This window comes from Carassius auratus, chromosome 13 (assembly GCF_003368295.1).
Source record: "Carassius auratus strain Wakin chromosome 13, ASM336829v1, whole genome shotgun sequence".
NCBI classification, from domain to species: domain Eukaryota; kingdom Metazoa; phylum Chordata; class Actinopteri; order Cypriniformes; family Cyprinidae; genus Carassius; species Carassius auratus.
The window spans coordinates 8,087,102-8,110,428 of record NC_039255.1 but is presented as its reverse complement, the minus strand read 5'-3'; the positions used below and the strand labels follow the sequence as shown (position 1 = coordinate 8,110,428).

Sequence of the window (23,327 nt, the reverse complement as noted above, 5' to 3'; positions counted from 1 at the left end):
GATGGAAGACAAATAAAATAGCAAACAGAAAACAATTAAAATAACATAACCTTAATCATGATAAACTAGGTTAGCAAAAGGGGTTTAGCTATTCCCTCTTTACTGTATGAAGTTCTGCCAGAACAAACAAGTTTGGTACCATCAACTCACATCAGAAACTTAAAGCAACCCATAAGAGGCAAAAACTGCAGATCCATAAGTTAAACATGTTTCTGTTTCCAGCCTTATATACACTACTGCACTAATTGAACTATGGTGTGAATGTTTTGTTAGCCAACTTCAATATCATTAAGAGAGCAGATGATTAAAGGGAAGGACATGTTGGCTGGCAAATGTACAACCATCTGGATGCAATACTTTGATGAAAACATAGACAAACTTCCCTTTATTAAGAGAATGTTAAAATACATGCTTCTGATTGTCCATTACTTAGGTCACAAGAGTCTTGAAAATCTTTAAGCAGATATTAAACATCGGAGAGTGGTGAAATGAAGTGCTATCACTTCCATTGTTTCCAGATGTTAAAAAGTCAACTGCAACCAGTTTTAACAATGTAGAAATGAGTAGTAATGTTAACACAGCTACTAGTGAAATAAATAAATGAAGGTCCACCCCTAAGCTTAACCCTCAGTGGGTTGTAAGCAGTTCATATGAAAACAAATTAATGAGACTCATACCACCAATTTTCTGAAGTTTAAAAAACAAATTGCCATAAGAGTGTGTTGTTGATTGAAACGACATTTTTCATTATTAGATGGTAAAACATAGTCATTTTTTTCAGTCAGTAAAACTGTAATACTTGGACTGTTTCTGAAGGCCTTCTCAATGAGGCATAGAGTTGAATGGCAGTCATCCGAACAAACACAATTATCTCAGCATCAATAAACGCCATATCACAGAACAAAGACACAGCCAGAATGAAATGCATCACATTACATTGTAGAAAGAAATAATAAGGACAGCATAAGGAATGCATTTGCTTTTGCTCTGACAGGCCAGAGGCTTATAGCTCTAAAAGGTGTGTAGTGTATCACAGAATAAGTTTTATGATTAAATCTGAATTAAAAGATGATAGATTCATTTGACAGAAATAAAACAGCCCAAGCAGCTGACTTGCTCACTCTCTCATTCTCCCTCGCTGTCTCTCTCTCTCAGTCTAGCAATGTCTTTCTTTGATATGCATGGCATTAACTTGTATTTAAATGTTATTTTTGTTGATTTGTTCATGTCAGAATACAAGAAACCTGGACTGATGTGATACCAAATTGTAAAGCGATATTACAAATGAAAAAGTTTATTTATTTATTTATTTATTATCATAATATTCCTGTGGTAAAATCCACACTTTGAGACACACTCTTCTATCTGCCACAATGCAGTTATTGTTGTTTTTAATATAACTAATTTATTAAAGGCTTTTTAATATGAAACCCCGTGAGTCTCGTACATGTTGTGCTTCTGCTTTCCCTCCAAAGAGCAACAAAGGGAGTAAAAAGATATAACCTTGAAGCAACTTCTTTGCTGGCATCATTTTATTTTATTTTTTCTAACAGTGGAGTCATCTGTACTTGACTTCAGTTGGAGGACATGTTTATGTAAGCTTATAGTCTCAAGAGTGTTTTCAATTCCACTGCCAATGCTGGTTTACTTGACATGGCAGTAAGACCATCTGTTTGGCATAAATAACACCAAACTGTGCTCATAAATCCTCACATATCAGATATGTAGAGGTCTATGTTATCTGCCAATCTGTTCTGTCTTCTATTAATCTTTCTTTCCGTTCTGATTAGGGGTGGGGAAAAAATATGTGGATTAACTAGCCTAAGAAAATGATGTTTTTAATGAGATGGTGGACAGTGTGAGTGAAATAACAATCCACAAAATCGACTAAGAGTATGTGATATGCAAGAACTGCATTATTAAAATGTGCTTTAAAGCCTTTCCCTTTAAACATTTCATTTGTGTGCTGTTCTACTTGTGCTTTTTCCGAGAGCATACATCTGAAGCACGCACACACTAAAAAGCCTGTAAAACAGTATTTCAATCAGGACCACTTCCGTCAAGTATATATATTTATTACAGTAATACTGCATACAGTTAGTGTTGGCGGTATGGTTATGTTCTGGGCAACAATCCACACGCTTGTCCATGCAGCCATGCTTGGACAGAGCGGGGAGAGCAGCAAGTTAAACCCCCCTGGGGTACAGAACAGAAACATTATCTGCATACATAATTACAATTCACAATTACATGTATTGTAACAAACATGGTAGAGAAGCTTCCGATGAGTAACTGTAAAGAAGAACGAGGTCAGGTTAAATACAGATTAGTTGGTGGAGTTAGGGTTGGTGGAGGGAGTTGAAAGCAGCGATGCGATGGAAGAGGCGCAGAATGGGAATTTAAATAGACCGCTTGTGATAGGTGTTGAGACCGGATTGGAACACGTCAGGAACAGCTGACTGTCAGCTGATGCAAGCGTGACTAACGTAACCTGACTGAACTAGCGCGATGCTCGATGTGATTACTGGATTAAGGTATCTTTCGCGTCTTATTGCGCTAATACTGTCAAAACACACAAGGTTTAGATAAACATAGTTAGTTATGTCTAAAGATTTTTTGTAAATCTTTATTTGACCCTCTAACCTTGGCACTCACTATTCTAATTCTATTCTTTTAAAAAAAAATACCTTTCTAATCTTTTTGTACTTTATTTTCACAGTCATGTTGTTTTTATAGTTTATGGTTATTTTATAAAAAATATTGTGATGTACCATTATAGGATTGTCTTGCAATTTATTGATTTTGACAGAATTGCTGTATCGTGATATTAACGGTTTTGTGAGCCATGTATTGGGCATCATCATATCATTTTGTGAGCTACCCTGTGATTCCCTCCCTTAGTTCTGATTTGACAAGAAAATGAAAAATATTTACCTGAAGATTTTACAGACAAATATTTATCTTGATATATCAACAGACCATTAGCAGATTAGGGAATACAATATTCTTCATAAGAATTTATAAGTAGAGTATTACAATAATACATATAGGCAATATTATATATTAAGACTATAAAGATTTGAGCGACAACAACACTTTAAGTAGCCTACAGCGTCAATAATATTGAAAGACAGTAATAGACAGCAAATATAGATGTTTTATATAATTCACTGATTAAACATACTGTCAAATATATGATTGTTTTGATGATTTGCAGGAGGTAAGTATTTCCTCTTTGGAAAATCTATACTATACTATATTACATTATACTATACAGTTCTGTATTTTTAAAAATATTATAAATTCATATTTATACTAATATTCATTTTTACGTTTATCCGTGTGTTGTCCTTTTCCCTTGTTTTAATATACGAGGAAACGCAGTGCATGGCTCTGCCGCTGGGGGCCGCTGCTGCAGTCACACGGTCACGTGTGTCACTGAACCAGGAAGTGTTTTGGCGTGACGCGAGCACATGCGCCGCTTATCATCACATCATATCACAATCATGCAGCAAGCACTCTACTACACTCGTAATTTAGATTAACCTGCACGTGTGTATTATCAGTAGAGATGCTGAGCCATGCATATGATTGTGGAGATGTGCGCTCTGCACCTGAAATCTTCTCTCGAGTGAGTTTTGCAATCTTTACCCTTTCATTTGTTTTTTTAGAGGACTGCAATTGTCAGTAAGTTAGTTGATGCATGTAAAAATAGCATTACAACAGTTACGAACAGTTAGTTACTTGGTTAATTATGTTTTTGATCTGAGTATTACTTTTCAAAGTGAGAGATGTAAAGGGGTGCATTAAAATACAACGAATCTGTCATTGTTGTAAATGTCAAAATGTGTCATTATTACTAATTTGAGTTAGATATAATATAATTGTCTTTATGTGTAAGTTGAATTCTGAAGTTATAATAACTCACTGTCTTTAAGGTAAATTCTGAAGGTATGATAACTCTAACTTTAACTTGACTCTTTCTTGGCTTTCAGGACTTGGAGAAATGTTTTGGAGTTGAATGATGGGTAAAAATGCAAGCTACACTGAATACGGGTCATGGAAAATCTAGAAAATTCGACAGATTGCAAGGAGACTGTGTCTTCACTAAACAATTCAGGGTCTTTACTGAACAGCACTGTCTCCCGTTGTGATGGCAAAGCTATGGGGTTTGTGCTGGTGCATGCAGGTGAATATGTGTGCCTTAGTAAATGATGAAAAAGCACTTTACCTTTATCCATTTCTGCATAAATGTGTTTTGGAATAGAATTAGCCCCACAAAAGCTTAACAGGCAGAAATTTAAACTCTTATTCACTGATAATTTTCCATCTGCTGCTGCTCTCAGATGTCATTCTTCATCAGTCTGCATATTCAACCCAGCTTGCCACCTTTAGTTATAACACACATGAGAAACATTGGCCTTTGACATTAAAGACGTCAATCCTGATGAATGAAATTTTAGAGCTTTGACTATTTTTGTCAATAACGTCCTATTGTATAGCTTCTGAAGACTACACAAACGTAAGTCAGTATATGACCGTTTTTTAATCTTTAAAGGGAAATTTCGTGGATCATAAAGACTTTTCATTTATATAAGTCGCGTTAACTGTAAGAAAATAGCTTATAAAAAGGTTTTCGTAAGACAGGCAAAAACTCATTGTAAGAAACAAACTAAATGCATCTCTTTAATATTTGATGATTTTTACCTCCTCAGGAGCAGGGTATCATTCAGAATCCAAAGCCAAGGAATACAAACATGTGTGCAAGAGAGCTTGCCAGAGAGTGAGTTGCATGTGATTATTCATTCAAAATGTAAGATTCTTCTGCTTTGAACTGTAACCTTAGGATAGCTCTGCCGAAGGTCACGTAGACAAGATGGCAATTCAATGATATAATTTTCTAGATTATTTTAGTGTGTCTTTTCTTCATAAAGATTCTGAATCCTAAGTAGAAGAAAATAAACACTGAATGCACATTGAGTTGAAGTGGGGTTGCTGTCATCAGTTGTGATTGAATGTGTTTCAGGCTGTGGACAGGCTCAGAGCTGGAGGAATGGCGCTGGAGGCCGTGACAGCAGCTCTTATTGAGCTAGAGGTGATAGTAGATCACAACAACCACACATTCAACTCTGGTTATGGCTGCATAGAGAAAATATACATAGAAAACATACTAGTAAATTTAACCGATATTAATGGGATAGCAAGGAAATCAAATTCAACAATCTACAACAAATATTTTGAATTTGCTTTTTCACTTTTTAAAGTTTAGCTTGGTTTTAATAATTGTATGTCTTTTTGTTTTTTGTATAGTCTTTACTAGTCATTTTTACTACTTGAAGTTTTTCAGTTAGTTTTCATAGTTGTCACTTATTTTCATTTTTCATCAGGTTTTTAAATTTAAGTGCTTCATCTAATTGTATATTTAATTTAAGCTTTATTTCAATCATGAAAGCAGTTTTTTAGTTTAGTGAACAGTCATATCGCTGATGTGAGTTTTTTTTCTGCTGAAGAAACATCTTTCCAAAAAACCTTCAGTAGACCAAATAAATAAATAAATAATCAAATTTTGTAAGTTTAGAATTGTGAAAAATGACTTTTGATGTTGGACCTTTATACAGTGATTGCCATCGTAAAGTCTGCACTGTACTTCACAGCCTTGTTTTAGTCTGTGTAAAATTCAATGTGTACTGTAGTTCACCTGACTAAGATCTAGGACAGAAAGTCTACACACATTTCTAGTATTTTTTCCAGTGTTTTCTGGCACTAAAATGCCATTAGTTTATGTGTCAGACCGCTCAAACATGGCAATTTCCATTAACCTAGTATAGGAAAGCGAGATCTATATAACACCAATTTTCCTGTTTAACTTTTTGTTGAGCTCACAGAAATTTGTCTTTAAGGTTGATGCTTATTTACAGGATTCCCCGTTTACCAATGCGGGTACCGGTTCCAACCTGAACCTCTCAGGTGAGATTGAGTGTGATGCCAGCATCATGGATGGGAAGTCCTTAAACTACGGAGCTGTTGGAGCCTTGAGTGGTGAGTGCTCTTACAAACTCTGGCAAGGCTGGTTGGAGCTTTTCATCATGTGGTAAAGGCACAAATAACAAATAAAGGCAACTTCCATCCTCCACAGGCTTTTATGAGAATGTGGCTAAATGCTTTTTGTGCATGCAAGAATACAAAAATGCAAGTCTAAAACACAGGTTGACTTTAGATAATAAATGTACTGCATCTGAACTCCAATGAACTGCATTATCCTTCAACAGAAGTGCATGAAAATGCCAAATGGTTTCTTATACTGTATTCAAAGCTGTCTTGAGTGAAAGTGATACTAATGCTGCTCTTTCTATCAGGAATCAAGAACCCGGTGTTGGTGGCCAGAAGACTATTAAGTGAAAGTCAGAAGGGGAAGCTTTCGGCTGGCAGGATCCCTCCCTGGTGAGCCAAGCTCTCTGATGTTGGCTTCCTGGCTATCAGCTTAGACATAAAGATGGACTGACATACTTTATTGAAACTTAACATTTACATTTACATTTATGCATTTGGCTGATGCTTTTATCCAAAAAGACTTACAGTGCATTCAGGTTATAACATTTTTGCCAGTATTTCCTTAAGGGGAAATACATCTGTAAAACAAGTAACATCGACATCTCAATTGCAGTATACAGAGAATACACTATTATACATGAATGTAATGCAGCAAAACTGAACAAACTTGGTGCATGACAAAACATTCTGGCATTCTGACAAATGTTGCAAATGTATTCTGTAAGCTATAGGAAATAAGTGCCATTCCTAAAATAAGACATTTTCTGTAGATTGCAGTAGTACAAAAAAAGTGTTTACTCATGCAGCATTGATGGGCACCAAGGCTGCATTTAAAATAATTTTCTATTTTTAAACATTTTAAAGTGTAATGTATTAATGTGATGGCAAAGCTGATTTTTCAGCAGACATTACTCCAGTGTTCAATATTATATGAACCTTCAGAAATCATTCTTATATGCTGATTTCTTATTATTAGCATATATATATATATATATATATATATATATATATACTTGTGTTACTTAATATTTTTGAGGAATTCATGTATTTTTTTTAGTGTTATTTGAAGAAGAACAGCATTTATTTGAAATAGAATTGTGTAATGATGTAAAAGTCTTTGATGTCTTTGATCAATCTAATGCATCTTTGCTGAATACAATTTTTAATTTATTTTAAAGAAAGAAATTGGGTTTATAGAGTAGTGTGCATGTTTATACGATTCAAACATAAGGCAGGAAACAGTCATGAAAGTACAATGATTTGTACTGTGATGAAGCTGTTTTTCCATGTAAATCACATCTCTTCTTTGTCAGTTTTTTAGTGGGCAAAGGAGCAGAACAGTGGGCCATCAGCCATGGTATTCCGGCATGCCCTACAGAGAAGATGACCACCAGTGAGTATCAGACCACCCAGAATCCCCTCTCAGCTGCAGCTGCATGCTTGACTGCAGTGTTTTTTTTTTTTATTTGATTTCTCTGCATTAATAAAATCAGGACATGTCTTTGGAGATTGGTAAAAGAAATCCCATTATCTGTGACCCTGGACCACAAAACCAGTCTGAAGTCACTGGGGTGTATTTTTAGCATTAGCCAAATAAACATTGTATGGGTCAAAATGATAGATTTTTCTTTTATGCCAAAAATCATTAGGATATTAAGTAAAGGTCATTTTCTGTGAAGATATTTTGTAAATTTCTTATTTTTTCTTATATTCTCATTTCTTAGTTATAATGCATCAAAACTTAATTTCTGATTTGTAACATGCATTGCTAAGAATTCATTTGGACAACTTCAAAAGCTTTCACTTTCACAGTAACTACTTTTTTTTTGCTTTCTTCTGTGTACTCTATTACTGAAATCAGTTTTAATGCACACTAATATTATTCTCAATTATTAATTATATTAATATATAATTATTATACACGAAATGTGTTTATACTGAGGAGTTTTTTTTTTTTGTGCTAGTGAGATATTTCTTAGTGTATGCAACTTGTTTTTTTTTTTTCCTGCTGTCTTATTTCTGTCACATAATGCTAAAGATGAAAGAAAATCACTGTTTTTAAGCAGATGCTAAATATGGATAAAGTGTCATACTGTCATTGTTTTAAAACATTTCCAGTTATTGCATGAAACGTTCAATGACAGTGGTCGCATGGTGTGTTTGGATGAACAGAACCATCTCAAGGAGGAACGAATATTTAGATGTACACTGGAAGTGAAATTTGTTTCATAATTATGTAGAATACTTGCCAACATCCACATTTAAGATTGTTCTGTTTTAAAATATCCAGCATTTATATTGTTTAAAATAATTGTATTGCTTAATTTTACCTATAACAATTCTACATTTTATTCAGCCTAAATTATAGCCTTATGTGTGCTATCTGTTTTGGTTTTGTGTTAACTTTATTCTTAAAAGTCTACAATTGTTGTATATTAGATTAGATTCAACTTTATTTGTCATTATGCAGAGTACAAGTACAGAGAAAATGAAATGCAGTTAGCATCTAATCAGAAGTGCAAGAATATAGTGTTTTTATATACATAAAAATGCAGAGTAAGTGCAGCTATGGTATACAGAATGTACAGTGGAGTTGCTATATACAGTATTCAGCAGAGTAAATACAGAATATAAATAGGAATGCAATGTAGGGATTGTATGTACATTATGAACAGCAGCAATTGTTGTAATTGTTCAGCAATGAAATTGTTACTGGCTGCAATGATGCAACTGTGAAAATTGAATGCTGAAATGTGATTTGTCTTATTTCAAGCACTAGTTTGCATAACTGAATTGATTTCTGTCCTTTTTTATATTTAAAAATTTAGCCACATGTTGAGTCTTAAGTGCAGCTAACTAAAAACAAGACACCCACTAATTCTCAGTGACAGTAACAACGTGATATGATACAGCGTTTTATTGCAAGCTCCTATATTTTCCTTTAGGTTATTAAAATCGGGTTACAGTTTTTATTGAAATATACTAGATGAGTAATAGCTTGAAAGCTTTCTATGTTCAGACTTTTACCAAAACCACTGCCTTTTATGTCAGTTGTAGGTTGATGGCATGTAATCATTTTATTGAATAGTGATTGGCAGGAAGGCATGTGATCTCATCTGCTGGAGTATTTTTAATTCACTGACTGAGTGTTATTTTTACCAGCTCTAATTGCATTCCATTAAATTAAGCAAAATGACTTAATTGTGCCCATTTCATTGATTCATTTTCTTTGATAAAGAAATTTACAGTAGTGGAATGCAGTGTAAACAATGGCTTCTATACTTTAATAGAGGGCCCCATGCCGACTCCCAGTGTGTGTCAGACAGAGATAGAGTGTGTGTTGTCAGTGTTGGAAACGATCTGATGCCAAAACCATGACCTCACTCCAACACATGTCCCATTATTTAAGGAAGACTTTGAGGATTTCAACCACATTTCCTCCAACAGACTGATTTATTATGTGAATAAAGGCTCCCCCACCAAACGCACACCCTTGCTGCACTATGCAGTCATGAATAATAATAATAATAATAATATTCAAAGCAATAAGGCTACAGAAGCAAAACAGTTGTCAGCATTTAGTGGGCCCTGGCACACACCCAGAGTTTTTTTGATAGGCAGTAGAGTAATATCTTTTATTGACTGGCACACCTTTTTTTCAACACTTCACAGAGTTCAGTTTGTCAGGCTACAAGAGGAACAAGAGGAAGATGGAGCTGGCGGAGCAGGTTGAGACGAAGAGGAAAAGACCACCACGTGAACATGTGAGTGAATCTAAAGCCTGATTTATAAGGCAAATCATTATTTAAAACAAAAAAAGGAGACAACGGAGCAGAAGATGGCATTCTTTCCATCTACACTTGTACCATGGCAGATCAACATTGTTTGTCGCAGACAACTATTGATGTATAATGCTATGTAGTATAATAAACGATAAGACACTTGTTGTTTGCTTTGTTTTATTTTATATAAGAAGGTGTAACATTAAAATATATGAAAGTGCACGTAAACGCACATAAAAATCAAGTGCATAGGGAGGGAGAGAGAGGTTCTAGCAGACCAATTACAGCGCTTGTGGTCTGTAGAATTGAATGTTTTGCAATGCGACCACAGTCTGAACAGTCATAATCGGAATTCAGTCAACTTTTACATCATTCTAGATTGACATTCGTCATTATTCCGCACTGACAGGAGCAAGTTCAATGATTTTACATGGCGGAAGGTCTTGGCGGAGGCAGTCAGCGGAGAGACCGTGTGGTGTTATTTTATTGCGTATTACACTGACAGCGCTATACAAGCTAAACTTAAGGGATCCTACTGTAAATATTTAAAGGGGTCATATGATGACCTTTTCGTGAATCTATGAGAGGAGGTATTTCTGACTTTGATTCTGAGTTTTGTGCATCACATATGACCCCTTTAAAAAACTTTGCTCTCTTTCTTATAGTCATCTTCATCCTCCTCTTCACCTGCACACAAATTGACTGGCTTTCGTGGCACATCAGCTTATAAATGAACTAGTGTTGTCACGGTACCAAAATTTCAGTATTCGGTACCGATACCAGTGAAAATCCACGGTTCTCGGTACCAAAGCAAAACACAAAAATATGCTAATTTAAAAAGAAAAACACTTTTTTAGCACTAAAAATAAAACCAATGCCATTCTTTATACTTATTTACAATTGTGTTGAAAGTTTTTCTACAAGTTACATACTTATGAAAAACCGTAAACAACTTTCACCCAAATTTTCTTTTTCTTTTAATTTATGAAATTTAAAAACATTTTATTTTGGGTAAATAGAGGGGATTTGCTATTAAAATTAAAACATGGAAGAAATATTGTGATTTATTTCTTTAAAAAATTAAGTTTTATAAATTTTTTTAACAGTAGTAGCAGTATCACATACATTTTACTAAATAATAGTAATATTTCTACCACAATGCCTTTATGTAAAAATTAACTTTTAGGCCTAATGAATGCATATTTGTCATTTTAACTGAACTTAATTATTAATTATTATTATTAAAAGATAATACTACTACTAATTCTACTATCATACTAATGTATATACAATGCACTATGAATTGATGCGCTGAAAACTATCAGTGCCAGTCAATGAAATTGCCATTTGCGCCTTAGCTCCGCTCACTACCGGAGAAACCAGTATGTCTTCTGCTTGTTCGAAAATGAATATGAATAATTCTAAATGAACTCCATTGTTTTGATAGGAGAAGACAACAAAGAATAGTTTACATGTATTGTGTCGATTCAGCGTGGTAAGACTCTCGCTCTCTCTCTCCTTGCATGTGTGAGAAACAGCGCTATCAGTAAAGCGACGGTGAGTCATGCGCCTTCCCAAAGAGTTTACAGAGCATCAAAATACAGGTGCGATGTGCGTCCATTGAGATGAACTGAAAAGTTCAGATCGCTTGATGGAGAAAGAACTCTGAAGCTCAGATGCTGAAATTAATGCAAGCGTCATGCGCTTCAGTCCATGTAGTAAACAAACCAGCACGTCTCTGCCATTCATTAATTCACACAGAGATGCGCAGAACACTGATTCAAATTTCAAACAACTTTTGCGGCTTAACATTTACAGATACTGGTCAATATGGAGATTTGATTTGTTTTTATGCTAACTTTGACAAATTCCATGACTGTCCATATTAAAATGTATGTTTCATTTTCATGACTGGATTTTGAGATACCGTCCTCGTTTTCTGCTTCGCGGAAATCATACCGCTGAACCGGGTTTGAACGGGACCTCGGTACTACCGGTATTTAAAGAAACCTGGTACCGTCACATTAAAATATTTTTAGTATCGACTTGGTACCGAAGTACAGCGTCTTTTGACAACACTAAAATTAACGTGAAAAAAAATCAAAATATTGAGAATAATGCTTTTAAATTTGTCCAAATGAGTTCTTGGCAATGCATATTTCTAATCAAAAATTAGGTTTTCATATATTTAAAGTAGGAAATTAGCAAAATACCTTCATGGTAAATGATCTTTACTTAATATCCTAATGGTTTTTGGCATAAAAGAAAAATCATTCATTTTGACCCATACATGTTTTTTTGGCTATTGCTACAAATAATATATTTTGTGGTCCAGGGTCACATATATTGGGATGAATTATTAACTATTTATATTACAATAAGTGATCTAATTGTCATGCAGACAGAAACATAAAAATGTATGCTGGTTGGGAAAAATTCACTTACCACAAAAAAATTAAATCTTGAAATTCAGAAATAGAAACCAATAGAAACCAATCATTGTCAGATATGTTTCAGATTTGATGTTGAGAGTTTCTTAAAACAGACAACTTTAACATTCAGGATATGCCATTGATTTTTGGCATTGGCATTCTTTAAACCCCCTGATTAAAAAAAGACTGAACTAAATATGCAACTTCCTTCTATAAATTCTCCCTGATGTATAAGTTTCCACCCTTCCATTCAGTTTAACACATTTAATTAGGCTTAAACACAGTGCAGTGGAGGCATTGCTCTGACATTATTACTCTACTGATAACAGGATCTGGATCTGTTCAGTCCTCTAATTTAAACAGCCACATATACCCAGAGAAGGAAACCATCGGTAATGACGACCTTGGAGGGGGGGTGTAGACCTCAAATACTCAGAATCACAGGAAACACACATGCGTATACTTACTGCACTGCTGACATAGCACTGCACACAAGGAATTTGACTTGGGTGACACAGTCCTGTGATGCTCTTTTGTAGCTTCTTGCTGCTGCCCTGAAAAGCATGAGTTCAGCAGGTAGACATAAAAATGGCAACTTGAAATGGTCTTTTTATCCATTTAATCTGGGGTAGTTTCAAATGCATAATTTAGTTCATTAAGATACTGTTGCTGTTTTTATTAATATTTAAAATTATTATGCTACTTTGAATTTTACAGTAATAAAATTAATAGTTTTATATTTTCATTTTAAAGTTTTATTAATTTTCTTGTTTTGTTAGTCATTTGTAGTATATACCGTATTTTCCGGACTATAAGTCACACTTTTTTTCATAGTTTGGCTGGTCCTGCGACTTATAGTCAGGTGCGACTTATTTATCAAAATTAATTTGACATGAACCGAGAGAAATAAACCAAGAGAAATGAACCAATAGAAAACATTACCGTCTACAGCTGCGAGAGGGTGCTGAAAACATAGAGCGCCCTCTGGCGGCTGTAGACTGTAATGTTTTCTCTTGGTTCTAAATAAATACGACTTCTAGTCCAGTGCGACTTATATGTTTTTTTCCTCATTATGACATATTTTTGGACTGATGCGACTTATACTCAGGTGTGACTTATAGTCTGAAAAATACGGTAGTTTATATTAATTTTTATGTCAGTTTAGTTATTTTAGTACATCAAGTTAAACTGAATTAAAATGAGAAATGTTTATTTTATGTTTAGTTTATTTTCAGTTTTAGGCAACTACAATAACCCTGCATGGACAAGTCATCTTATTTTAAAGTCTTGGTTACAATCGTTGATGCGACATAAGACCATCTCCACCCTGCCGCCCGATCTCCCGCGCCTACATCTTGAAGTTATTTCACCGAATTATTTCCTGTAATGTGCTTGAACATGTTAGCATCTCTCCTACTTTTTTGGGAGATTTTCAAGGAAGCGATTTGACAGGTACACATGGAATGCAGGTGGTGAGGGAAAATGGGTTCCAGCGCAAATCCGTCCGCGATGTGATGCTTGTGTGGTCCCGAAGAGAAAGCGAAACGTGGGTCACTCCTGGGTCATTAGTTGCAAATTACAGTGTCTGAAAATGTGGGCAAAAATGTTATTGGACAGGAAAGACAAATACGCTGCGGTCCAACTTGGTTTGGTATATGTGGTACTCTTGTTCAGTGTTCGAACCTTGTAAGTTTCTTTTTTTTTTTTTTAAGATAACATCAGTTTGAAGTAAGCCATTGCCATTTGCGCTGTCTGCATGAATGATCTGTGCCTCTGGGATGCCACATGGTCTTTCTTCCTTCAGTTTAGTTCAGTAAAGACTTTTCTCCAGAGCTATGCATTAAAAGGTCATTAAGATAACAATATAACCCCCAGTCTCTTCTCAAGTGGCCTGTGGTTTGTTTGATTTTATAAGTGCCATATTTAATGTTTTACTGTGGATGAAATGCATTAGTATGGCATGGATAGCCTGGGGTCTATGGGTTCTTGTTCATTTGTAATGCATTTAAGAGCTTTGCAGAGCTAAGATCTTTCTGTAACTTCTGTTATGTGGGTGGGTGCACACGTGATTTATAGCATTGAAAGTTTCCCACAGTTTTAGGAAACTTGGGAATATTAGGGAATTTTAGAATTAAGTGTTTTATATCATCATCTTGCCTGGAGTTTTTAAGTGTAGTTTTGATTTATAGAAGTTTCCCCGATGAGGGCTTTTGAAAAAAAATTTACTGGATTTGCAGAGGTTTGAAAGGTTCATGGTAAGGTTTGTGTCTTAGAATAGTTTTGCAAAAACCTCAAATGCCTGGCATAAACTTGATTAATAACATTGTGATTAATAACATTTGGGGGTTGACTAAATCTATTCAGGGCATTTGCCCCGGAAACCTGGACCTGGTGCCCCCCATGTTTTCAGGCTTGGAAGTATCATGGAATTTATTTATGAAGTCTTAATATATACTGTAAATGATAAGTTTTGTTAAAAATCAACAATGTATTATACAATTATTAGCTCAAAGTCTCCATAAAATGAAAAAAAAAATGTGTGACCAACTCGTTTTTTTTATACAGAAAATGATGGAAACATTTCAGCTTAATTGCAGACTTATTAAAACTTACTTTCATGACACACCAAAATAGAGACAAAGCAGAATCATAATTACGGTATAAAGGTTATATAAACAGCTACCCATAGAGATGAGGAAAATTGATGCTCGTCTCTGGAAAAGGTCTGTGAGCAGATGTTGTACTGGAGTTGATTTTGACAGATTTATCGCTGATGGTGAGATCAGTAATAATAACATTCAGTTTTAGCCTGTTTGCTCATATATTAGAAGGTTATTGCACCTAATAATCAGCTGAGGTCTGAAGATCTATGGCCCAGTAGTGACACTGTTCATGAGAAGATGGAATAATAAATTCTAAGTCATCCTGTCCCCTTCCGCAGTTTCTCAGAAAAGGCCAATTTATCAAACCACTTTCTTTCGATCCACATCAATGTTCTTTCCAAAGTACACAGCAATCAGCAAATGAAAACAGTCCTTTAGAAATGACCACTTTACTCATTATAAATGAGAGCATGAGGATCATTTTTCAGCTGCTGATATGAATTTGGACTTTATTTGCCCAAGTTCGATAGCGACACATATTACAGTTCCCAGGTTTGTCAGAAAGTTCAAGTTTGGTTATGGTAGCCAGCTGGGTCTGAAAGCCAACTTCACAGACAAGAAAAAAACATTACAAAAGAAGCAATGTTCAATGTGTTTTATTCTAGTATTATTCTGGGCTGGAAATGTGGCTTTTTAGCTGTTGCCAATAACCACAGCCTCTTTGTTCCTGTTTTTTTGGCTCATGGTTTAGCATGAAGATGCATAGACTCGTACATTTATTTTTGATTTCACTGTGTTAATGAACTCAGGATGTTAGACTGTATGAAAGTGCAGGTTAATTTCTTTGTGAGCAATAGGAAATTCTAATTGAATGGCAATTTTGTGTTCAGGAGAATGATTTTGGCTGCTTGGAGCCTGTAGGAGACATCATGGTGGAAGGTGAGGAGAATAACTTGCCGTCTCTGGACACCGTTGGTGCGGTTGTATTGGATCGGGAAGGGAATGTGGCGGCTGCAGTTTCCAGTGGAGGTCTGGCCATGAAACACCCGGGTCGGGTAGGACAGGTGACCTTTGATTTTCTCTTAAGTCTTAAGTCATATTCTATCTTACCATCATGCTTTATATTAAACATTTTTATTTATAACCGCAGAAGCATATATTCTGATTTAAAAGGTTTTTTTTTTTTTTTTAATACATGTTTCTGTCTCAGGCTGCTCACTATGGTTGTGGCTGCTGGGCTGAAAACGCCCGTGACATCAGTCTTTACTCTACAGCTGCGAGTACCTCAGGTATCAAAACCACCGGAGTCATACTAGTGTGAAGTCACTGTACATTTACTTCTTTTTGACAGGTTTCGCACAGGTTCTGTCAGCCATTAATTGTAAAAAAAAAAAAAAAAACTGCACAAATACAGTGCGAATGAAAATCGAATTTGTAGCTTGAAACTTTTGCAATTTCTGTCCTTTCTTTGGCCCTGATGTAGATGTCAATCCATTCCTCCAACATTTGAATGCCATTAGCTAGCTGCTTAGTAGAGACATATTTAAAGAGCAAATAAAAGGAGATTTTCTGCTTTACTTGGGATGCCTGCTGTGAGTGGGACCCAAGGCTGTGCTATTCATTTTTAAAACTAATGCTTTCTGTCACATGAATAAAACGAGATGTTCTCACTTATATTGTTGTGTGCCCAAGTTAGTGGGCCACAGACATGATTCACATCTCCATACAGCACATACAAGCACGCATGTCCATTGTGCACATAGAGGATGTCTGGATTTCTTAAAGCAGTCATGATGAAAGACAGATTTTTATTCATGGCTAGACATGGAAGAGGACAAGATGACTGTGTTTGAATAGAATACTATAAGAGCTCTTCAGGTCAGGATTAAAGAATAGATTAAATCTGTATTTGGCTTTATACGTCACATCACAACATGTCACTATTTTTGATGTGAGTAAAGTATATGTTTTTTGGATATGAATATTCTTTGAGCTACTAATAGGAAGATTTGGTCAGACATGCTTTAGTTTCTTTGCAAATTGGGCAGGATTTAATCTTAAGCATGTTTAGGGGTGATTGATTTACAAATACAATTTCAGACAAAAATGTATTATTAAATATTATTTAGGTTATGTACTGCCCTTCAAAAGTTTTTGGTCAGAAATTAAAATGTATTTTTCTGCAAGGATGCATTAAATGGGTGAAAGTGACAAAGACATAATAATGTCATAAAAGATTTCTGTTTCCATTCTATATTAAGCAGCACAACATAAAAAAAAAAAAAGAATAAATGTTTCTTGAGCACTGAAATGTCATATTAGAATGAATTTTGAAGCATCATGTGACACTGAAGAGTGGAAGATTTCCGCTTTGCCAAAACAAGAACGAATTACATTTTAAAATATATGAAAATGGAATTTAGTTGTTTAATATTGCAATAATATATTACAACATTAGTATTTTTTACTTACTTTTAGTTTTTTTGAAAGAAGTCATCACCAAAGCTAAATCTTACTGACATCACTTTTAAACAGTGATGGTTATTATACCATGGTTATATTAACTGTCTTTTATTGTGCTTTACATTGATGTTGCATGTATTTAACGTTTAATTTATTCTAACTTCCCTACTTGGTCCAGTTAACTTGCACTTACTTAGGTAACCACACGACATGGTACAATTACTTTTTCAGCATAACTGCACCTGTAACTTTATTGTAATATTTCACAAGGCACAACATTGCTTTTAACAACCAGACAGCTTGTAAAAAGCTCTGCTTGGCTTTGAATTGTCAAACTGTAGCCTCTGTTAATATGCTTCCCTGTGCCATAATCACTTACACAACTTCTAAAGAGTGTTACACTATGTTGAAGGCCATATTTATTTTCTTCTCCTTCATCATTTGTCCTGCGGCAGCATTGTGTGAAAGCACCTTTGGCCTGACCTGAGTCCAGCAGTGAACACACACCTGGCCCATTGAAGAGGGACTGGGATTCATTCAAGCTTGGCATGTTGCAGAGGGGTGCAGCATGTATGGCTTCCTCTGGTAAAAAAAAAAAAGAAAATAAATCGGTGCTGTCGGTCACATGATTTTTAAGAGATTTTTCTCAGTCCTTTGTAGCCTAAATGTTTTTTTTGTTTGTGTGTTGATTTATTGCACAGTGGCTTGAGTTTTTTAATGGTACCATGGTATCTTCAGTAAAAAAAAAAAAAAAAAAAAACTGTGTGTGTGTGAGTGTGTGTGTATATATATATATATATATATATATATATATATATATATATATATATATATATATATATATATATATATACACTCACACACACACACAGTTTTTTTTTTTATATATATATATATTAGATTAAAAAAAAAACAATTATCCAAATGTTCTAATCACTGTAATAAAATAAAAAGTTTTAAATGTTTTTTTTTTATGTGAAGGATTATAATTAATATTATAAAGGAGCACATTTATATATGTTTTTGTCATGTAGATGAAACCATTATGCGACAAAGCTTAAGATCCTAATTGGTCCTAAAACAGGCTTTTTAAATGCAATATTTAATTTTGTTTTCATTTCATTTTAATAGGAAATATTACCCAGACATTTTCTTGACACATTTTTTGAGATATACCCTACTGCCTAATTCAACAGGTCTGATATATTACAAACGCTGTTTTATATGTCATGAAGTATTTTTAAACCATGGGGACACCTGTCCTGTTAAATGTTTGAATGACCTGAGCTCTGATCCTAAATTTACCTAAAACAGGCTCCCCTCCACCACCAATAAATATTTTTTTTCTTGATTTTGATAGAAAATATTACCCAGACATTTTCTTGACTGGTTTATTAAGCGCTGTTTTGCATGTGTGCTCCCTGTTAACATTTTTACTTTGTAATAATACAAACTCCTGTGCAATAGGCACGAAACTCGCATTGTGTTTTGCGCCTTTTTGATCGTCCGCCATTTTAAAAACAAAAGCAGAATCACACATTTTATCACCTTCTCCCCCCATGGCCATTTCAGCTTGCATTTTTCTTTCATCCTTCTCAAAATTGAAAACGCATGGCGGTAAGGACAGGCAGCTTGAGTGTGCACTCCAGCAGTGCACCTGCTTTTCATTTCCCAACTTAAAAGGCGTCCCTATCAAAAGGAGGAGAAAAACAATCACTCTAGCTTCAAACTGACACAAAGAGCTCACTTTCTCTCAGGTCAACCCTGTTAGTCTGTGCAGCGCTCGCTGTGGTTTCGCTTAGGGCGAAAGGCGAGTTAGTGTTGATTCCTTTCACTACATTTGCATGTTTCTTGTCATCTTTGGTTTGTTGTGTTTTATTTACTTTCCACTGGAAATTGAGTTTGCACTGTCATGGCACTGTTTGCTTGTTAAATTAACTGTTAAGATGTGGTATTGTTGCCAGTAACATCCATTTCTCGAGAGAGAAAACGAGAGGGTTTACGGTAACTTGAAAATAGTGAGCCAACGGTGGAGCCAGTCGTTTGTTCGTTCGTTCAAACTTTTGTTAAAACAACGAAAAAGAACAAAAGAAAAGAAATTAGCATCTAATTTTCATGGCAACAAACCCACACAGAGTTTTGTTGTAGTTACCTGATATTTTACGAGGTTCACAGAAACAACACGGCTATTTTCTTTAGGCTTTATGGTTTCTTAGGATTGAATGGCTGCCAGACATTTTGTGTTCAAGGCATTTCTTTACACTCCCTTTTAAAAACTGGCTGCTATACATGTTTGCCTTTGAAAGGCAAATGACTGCGAAAGTCTTTAGTGTCTTGACAGTGAGATTAACTGTTGTTATACATTTTCTTTGAACCTAGTTCATGTGGGCACACGTGACCTGTCAAACCTCTCAAAAGATTGATTGTTTTGTCAGTTTAGCATATTAAAGCCAATCTTATAGGAAAAGGTTTGTTTAAAATGTAAAATGGCCCAATGGTTAGAGAGTCGGACTGGCAATCGAAAGGTTGTGAGTTCTAGTCTCGGGCCGGCAGGAATTGTGGGTGGGGGGAGTGCATGTACAGATCTCTCTCCACCTTCAATACCACGACTTAGGTGCCCTTGAGCAAGGCACTGAACCCCCAACTGCTCCCCGGGCGCCACAGCATAAATGGCTGCCCACTGCTCCGGGTGTGTGTTCACAGTGTGTGTGTGTGTGTGTGCACTTCGGATGGGTTAAATGCAGAGCACAAATTCTGAGTATGGGTCACCATACTTGGCTGAATGTCACGTCACTATCATTTAATAAATTTTTCAAGATAATTCATAAACTCTACTTGGGGTTAAATCACTCTGACTAATCCATTTAATATATATGCTATATGAATTTGCACACTACCATTCAAAGGTTTTGAGTCAATAAGACTTCGTTTTTATTTTTAAGAAATTAATACTTTTATTCATCAGTGATGCATTAAATTGGTCAAAAGTGACAGAGACTTTCACACTGAGATTGGAAGATCAATATCAATTTAGCATGCAAATGAAGAAACGGCACTTGCAATTTAATATGCTAATACATGTCAGTTGCAATTTAGTATGAAGCATTTTATGGAAAACCATGAACACAGAACCATGAAATTGTCTTAGTGATTTTGGACTAATAAATCAGATTATGTTAATCATATTCAGATTTTTTCTTTTTTTTTTTGTCAGATAAATAATTCTGAATAATTGAATGTGGGTCTTTTGTGTACTATTGCAGGCTCTGGAGAGCATCTGATTCGCACCATGTTGGCCAGAGAGTGCTCTACTGCCATGCAGGCTGAAAACACACACCAGGCCCTACTGGAGGCTATGCAAAACAAATTCATCAGTGAGTGATTCTTAGGGACTCTCTTTCCCTCCCTGTCACTGTTTTGATGTTTAGTTTTTTTTCCCCTTGCTCTCTCTTCCAGCAGGCTAGCGTCACTTTACCACAATATGTGTGAGTAAGAGTTAGGGATGGGTACCGAAACCCGGTATTAAAATGGCCCCGGGGCTAAATTATGAAAGACCGTAGTATCAGTAAGATCTGACGGTATCAGTTCTGCTTTCTGTACTGGAGGGGAAATATTTTTGCTTAATAATGTTATTGTGCACATTTTATCTCACCAAACATTTCTAATGTGCGATCATATTAAGACGTTTGTCTGTGAGATTTGCGAGATCGCTCATGTATGCCACGGAGGCTGTCTGTCAGTCACACACACACACACACACATACACACCACAACGGGCGCGGTGCATGCACACATTACGAAAACTCCTGCTTAATAATAAAGAGTAACGATGGCGAAGAGATTTGCTTAATAATGTTATCGTTCACATTTTATCTTACCAAACATTTCTAATTTGCGCTATATTAATAAGACGTTTGTCTGTGAAATCTGCAAGATCTCTCATGCGCGCAGTGGAGGCTGTCTGTCAGTCACACACACAACAAGAACGAGCGCGGCGCACACACACACATAAGGGGCCGTACACATATCGCGTCTTTTGCGCACTCAAGTTCGTTATTTCAAATGTAGGCGTGGGGTATGCGCGCTCATAATGGAAGGGACGCACCGCAGACACATCTCAACTTTTCAGAATGCCGCAAGCGCACCCCAGGTCATGTAACTTCCTCACTTTTTCCGTAACAACTTTGAAAGCTCAGCCAAGATGAAGGAACAGCTGATAGATGTATGTGGATTTTTAAATTAATTTAGTAGCAGAGCTTCTGCTAGTAGTTTTTTGTGCTGCAAATCCATTTATTCATTGCTGAAATTTCCGCGTCTTCATGGAGAGAACAGGTCATGGTTACTTAGCAACGGCAGACTCCTCAGGAGCGCAAGTGTCCGAAGGCTTTGGGGGAAAAAAATCAGAAAGCGGCGCGCCTAGCGTTTTTAGACGTGATATGTGATGAAGTGATGAACGGCCCCTTACAGTAAGAAAACTCCTGCTTAAAACAAAGAGTGATGATGGCGGAGACTGTAAAACGTTTCAAAGTGTGGTTATACTTCACTAGAGTGTATGCAGACAACGTATGGTTGTCATAAGTGCAACAAAACTTTTGCATGTAAGGGGACGGAAACACAAGCAATCTGTCAAAGCATCTTTCAAAAGTGCATTATGTGCAGACAGAGAAATGCAACGTTTTTGACTGCCTAACACAACACAAAATAACACAACAAAAAGTACAGATAAGAATACCGTTAAAGTACCGGACCATTAAGCAATATCGGTTAAAAACTGAACAACAAAATTATTAACAACTTAAATTGAAAGATGAAAGAGACTGTGGAGTGCCACCATGTTTATACTAGTGTTGTAGTACTTAAGACAGGTCTTGGTCTTAAGAAAAAGAATTTAAGGTCTTGTATGCGTCTCAAACGCTTCATATGCAATAAATAACTTAATGTGATACTGCTGTGCCCTGTCAGAACTTAAAAGGCAATTATATCACCAGATCATCAAATAGGATTCAATTAGAAATACCCGGGTTATATTCAGAGCATGGCAAATCAGCTTTCTCTTACTTATGCTCTGCGGTTGTGGAATGAAATTCAAACTGTGAAACAATTAGAAACAATTCCTTCTTTGAATATATTTTTTTAAATTTAGTGCAGTGTTTAGCAAATGAACTGTTGTTTTAATTAATTTACTGATTTATGATTATTGCTTTGCTTTGTTTCTATATAATTTTGTTATGTGAGTTGTATGTTTGTGACATTTTATGTGAATTTTTTTTGTGGTCATCTTGGCCAGGTCTCCCTGTTAGAAGATATTTATTTAATGTCACTGGGAGTTTCCTCGAAAAATAAAGGATAAAAAAAAAAAGAAATTGTCAAAACTTTTACCAAAATTAATACAAATACCCCCAAATTTCAAGATATGATTGCAAAAAGTACTCTTATGAGATCTTGTTTTTATATTATATAATATAATTGACATGTAATTTAGCAATATCACGAGCAAGAGAACTGTTTTCATGAATATGACCACAATTGCAAACATGATATTGATTTAATGCAAAAGTTCAACAAACAAGATAATATTAAATCAATTAAATTTTTGCCACAATTTTACAAGTTTTTGTTATTTCGCCAGTGAAAACGGTTTCAAACAAACCAATAGCAGAACTGTTGTCATTCCAGGCAACTGGAATTCGTTACTGAATGAATCAGCTGCTTTGAACGAAAGATTCAGTGACTCGCTCATTAAGTGATTTGCAGCCAGCCACCTTTCATCATATATCTATAATTCCTGTGTAATTAAGACTGTGCCACTTCTGCAGCTCAAAGATTAATTTTATTATTAGTGATTTCATTTGATTGGTAACCACTCAATAAAAAGTCTTAATATTCCAATTGTATTTATTGATTAAATATCAGACATTTCTTAGGCAGAAAATGTGGATCTTTCCACCAAAATTACCTGGAATTTTTTTTCCCAATAACTATTTTCCCCCCAGACC

The 23,327-nt window shown here is 35.4% G+C and overlaps 1 protein-coding gene across 1 annotated transcript in view; it reads left to right on the top strand.

The window, feature by feature from the left end:
• Positions 1-3,461: 3,461 nt before the first annotated feature.
• Positions 3,462-23,327, top strand: part of LOC113112518 (threonine aspartase 1-like) — a 28,853-nt gene continuing 8,987 nt past the window's right edge. The window contains exons 1-11 of the mRNA XM_026278167.1: positions 3,462-3,631; positions 3,996-4,189; positions 4,716-4,783; positions 5,027-5,095; positions 5,919-6,039; positions 6,357-6,441; positions 7,365-7,444; positions 9,724-9,815; positions 15,759-15,932; positions 16,079-16,157; positions 20,595-20,705. Coding sequence (XP_026133952.1) covers positions 4,060-4,189; positions 4,716-4,783; positions 5,027-5,095; positions 5,919-6,039; positions 6,357-6,441; positions 7,365-7,444; positions 9,724-9,815; positions 15,759-15,932; positions 16,079-16,157; positions 20,595-20,705 — 1,009 coding nt within the window. The 5' untranslated portion in view covers positions 3,462-3,631; positions 3,996-4,059. The remainder of the gene's footprint in view (positions 3,632-3,995; positions 4,190-4,715; positions 4,784-5,026; positions 5,096-5,918; positions 6,040-6,356; positions 6,442-7,364; positions 7,445-9,723; positions 9,816-15,758; positions 15,933-16,078; positions 16,158-20,594; positions 20,706-23,327) is intronic.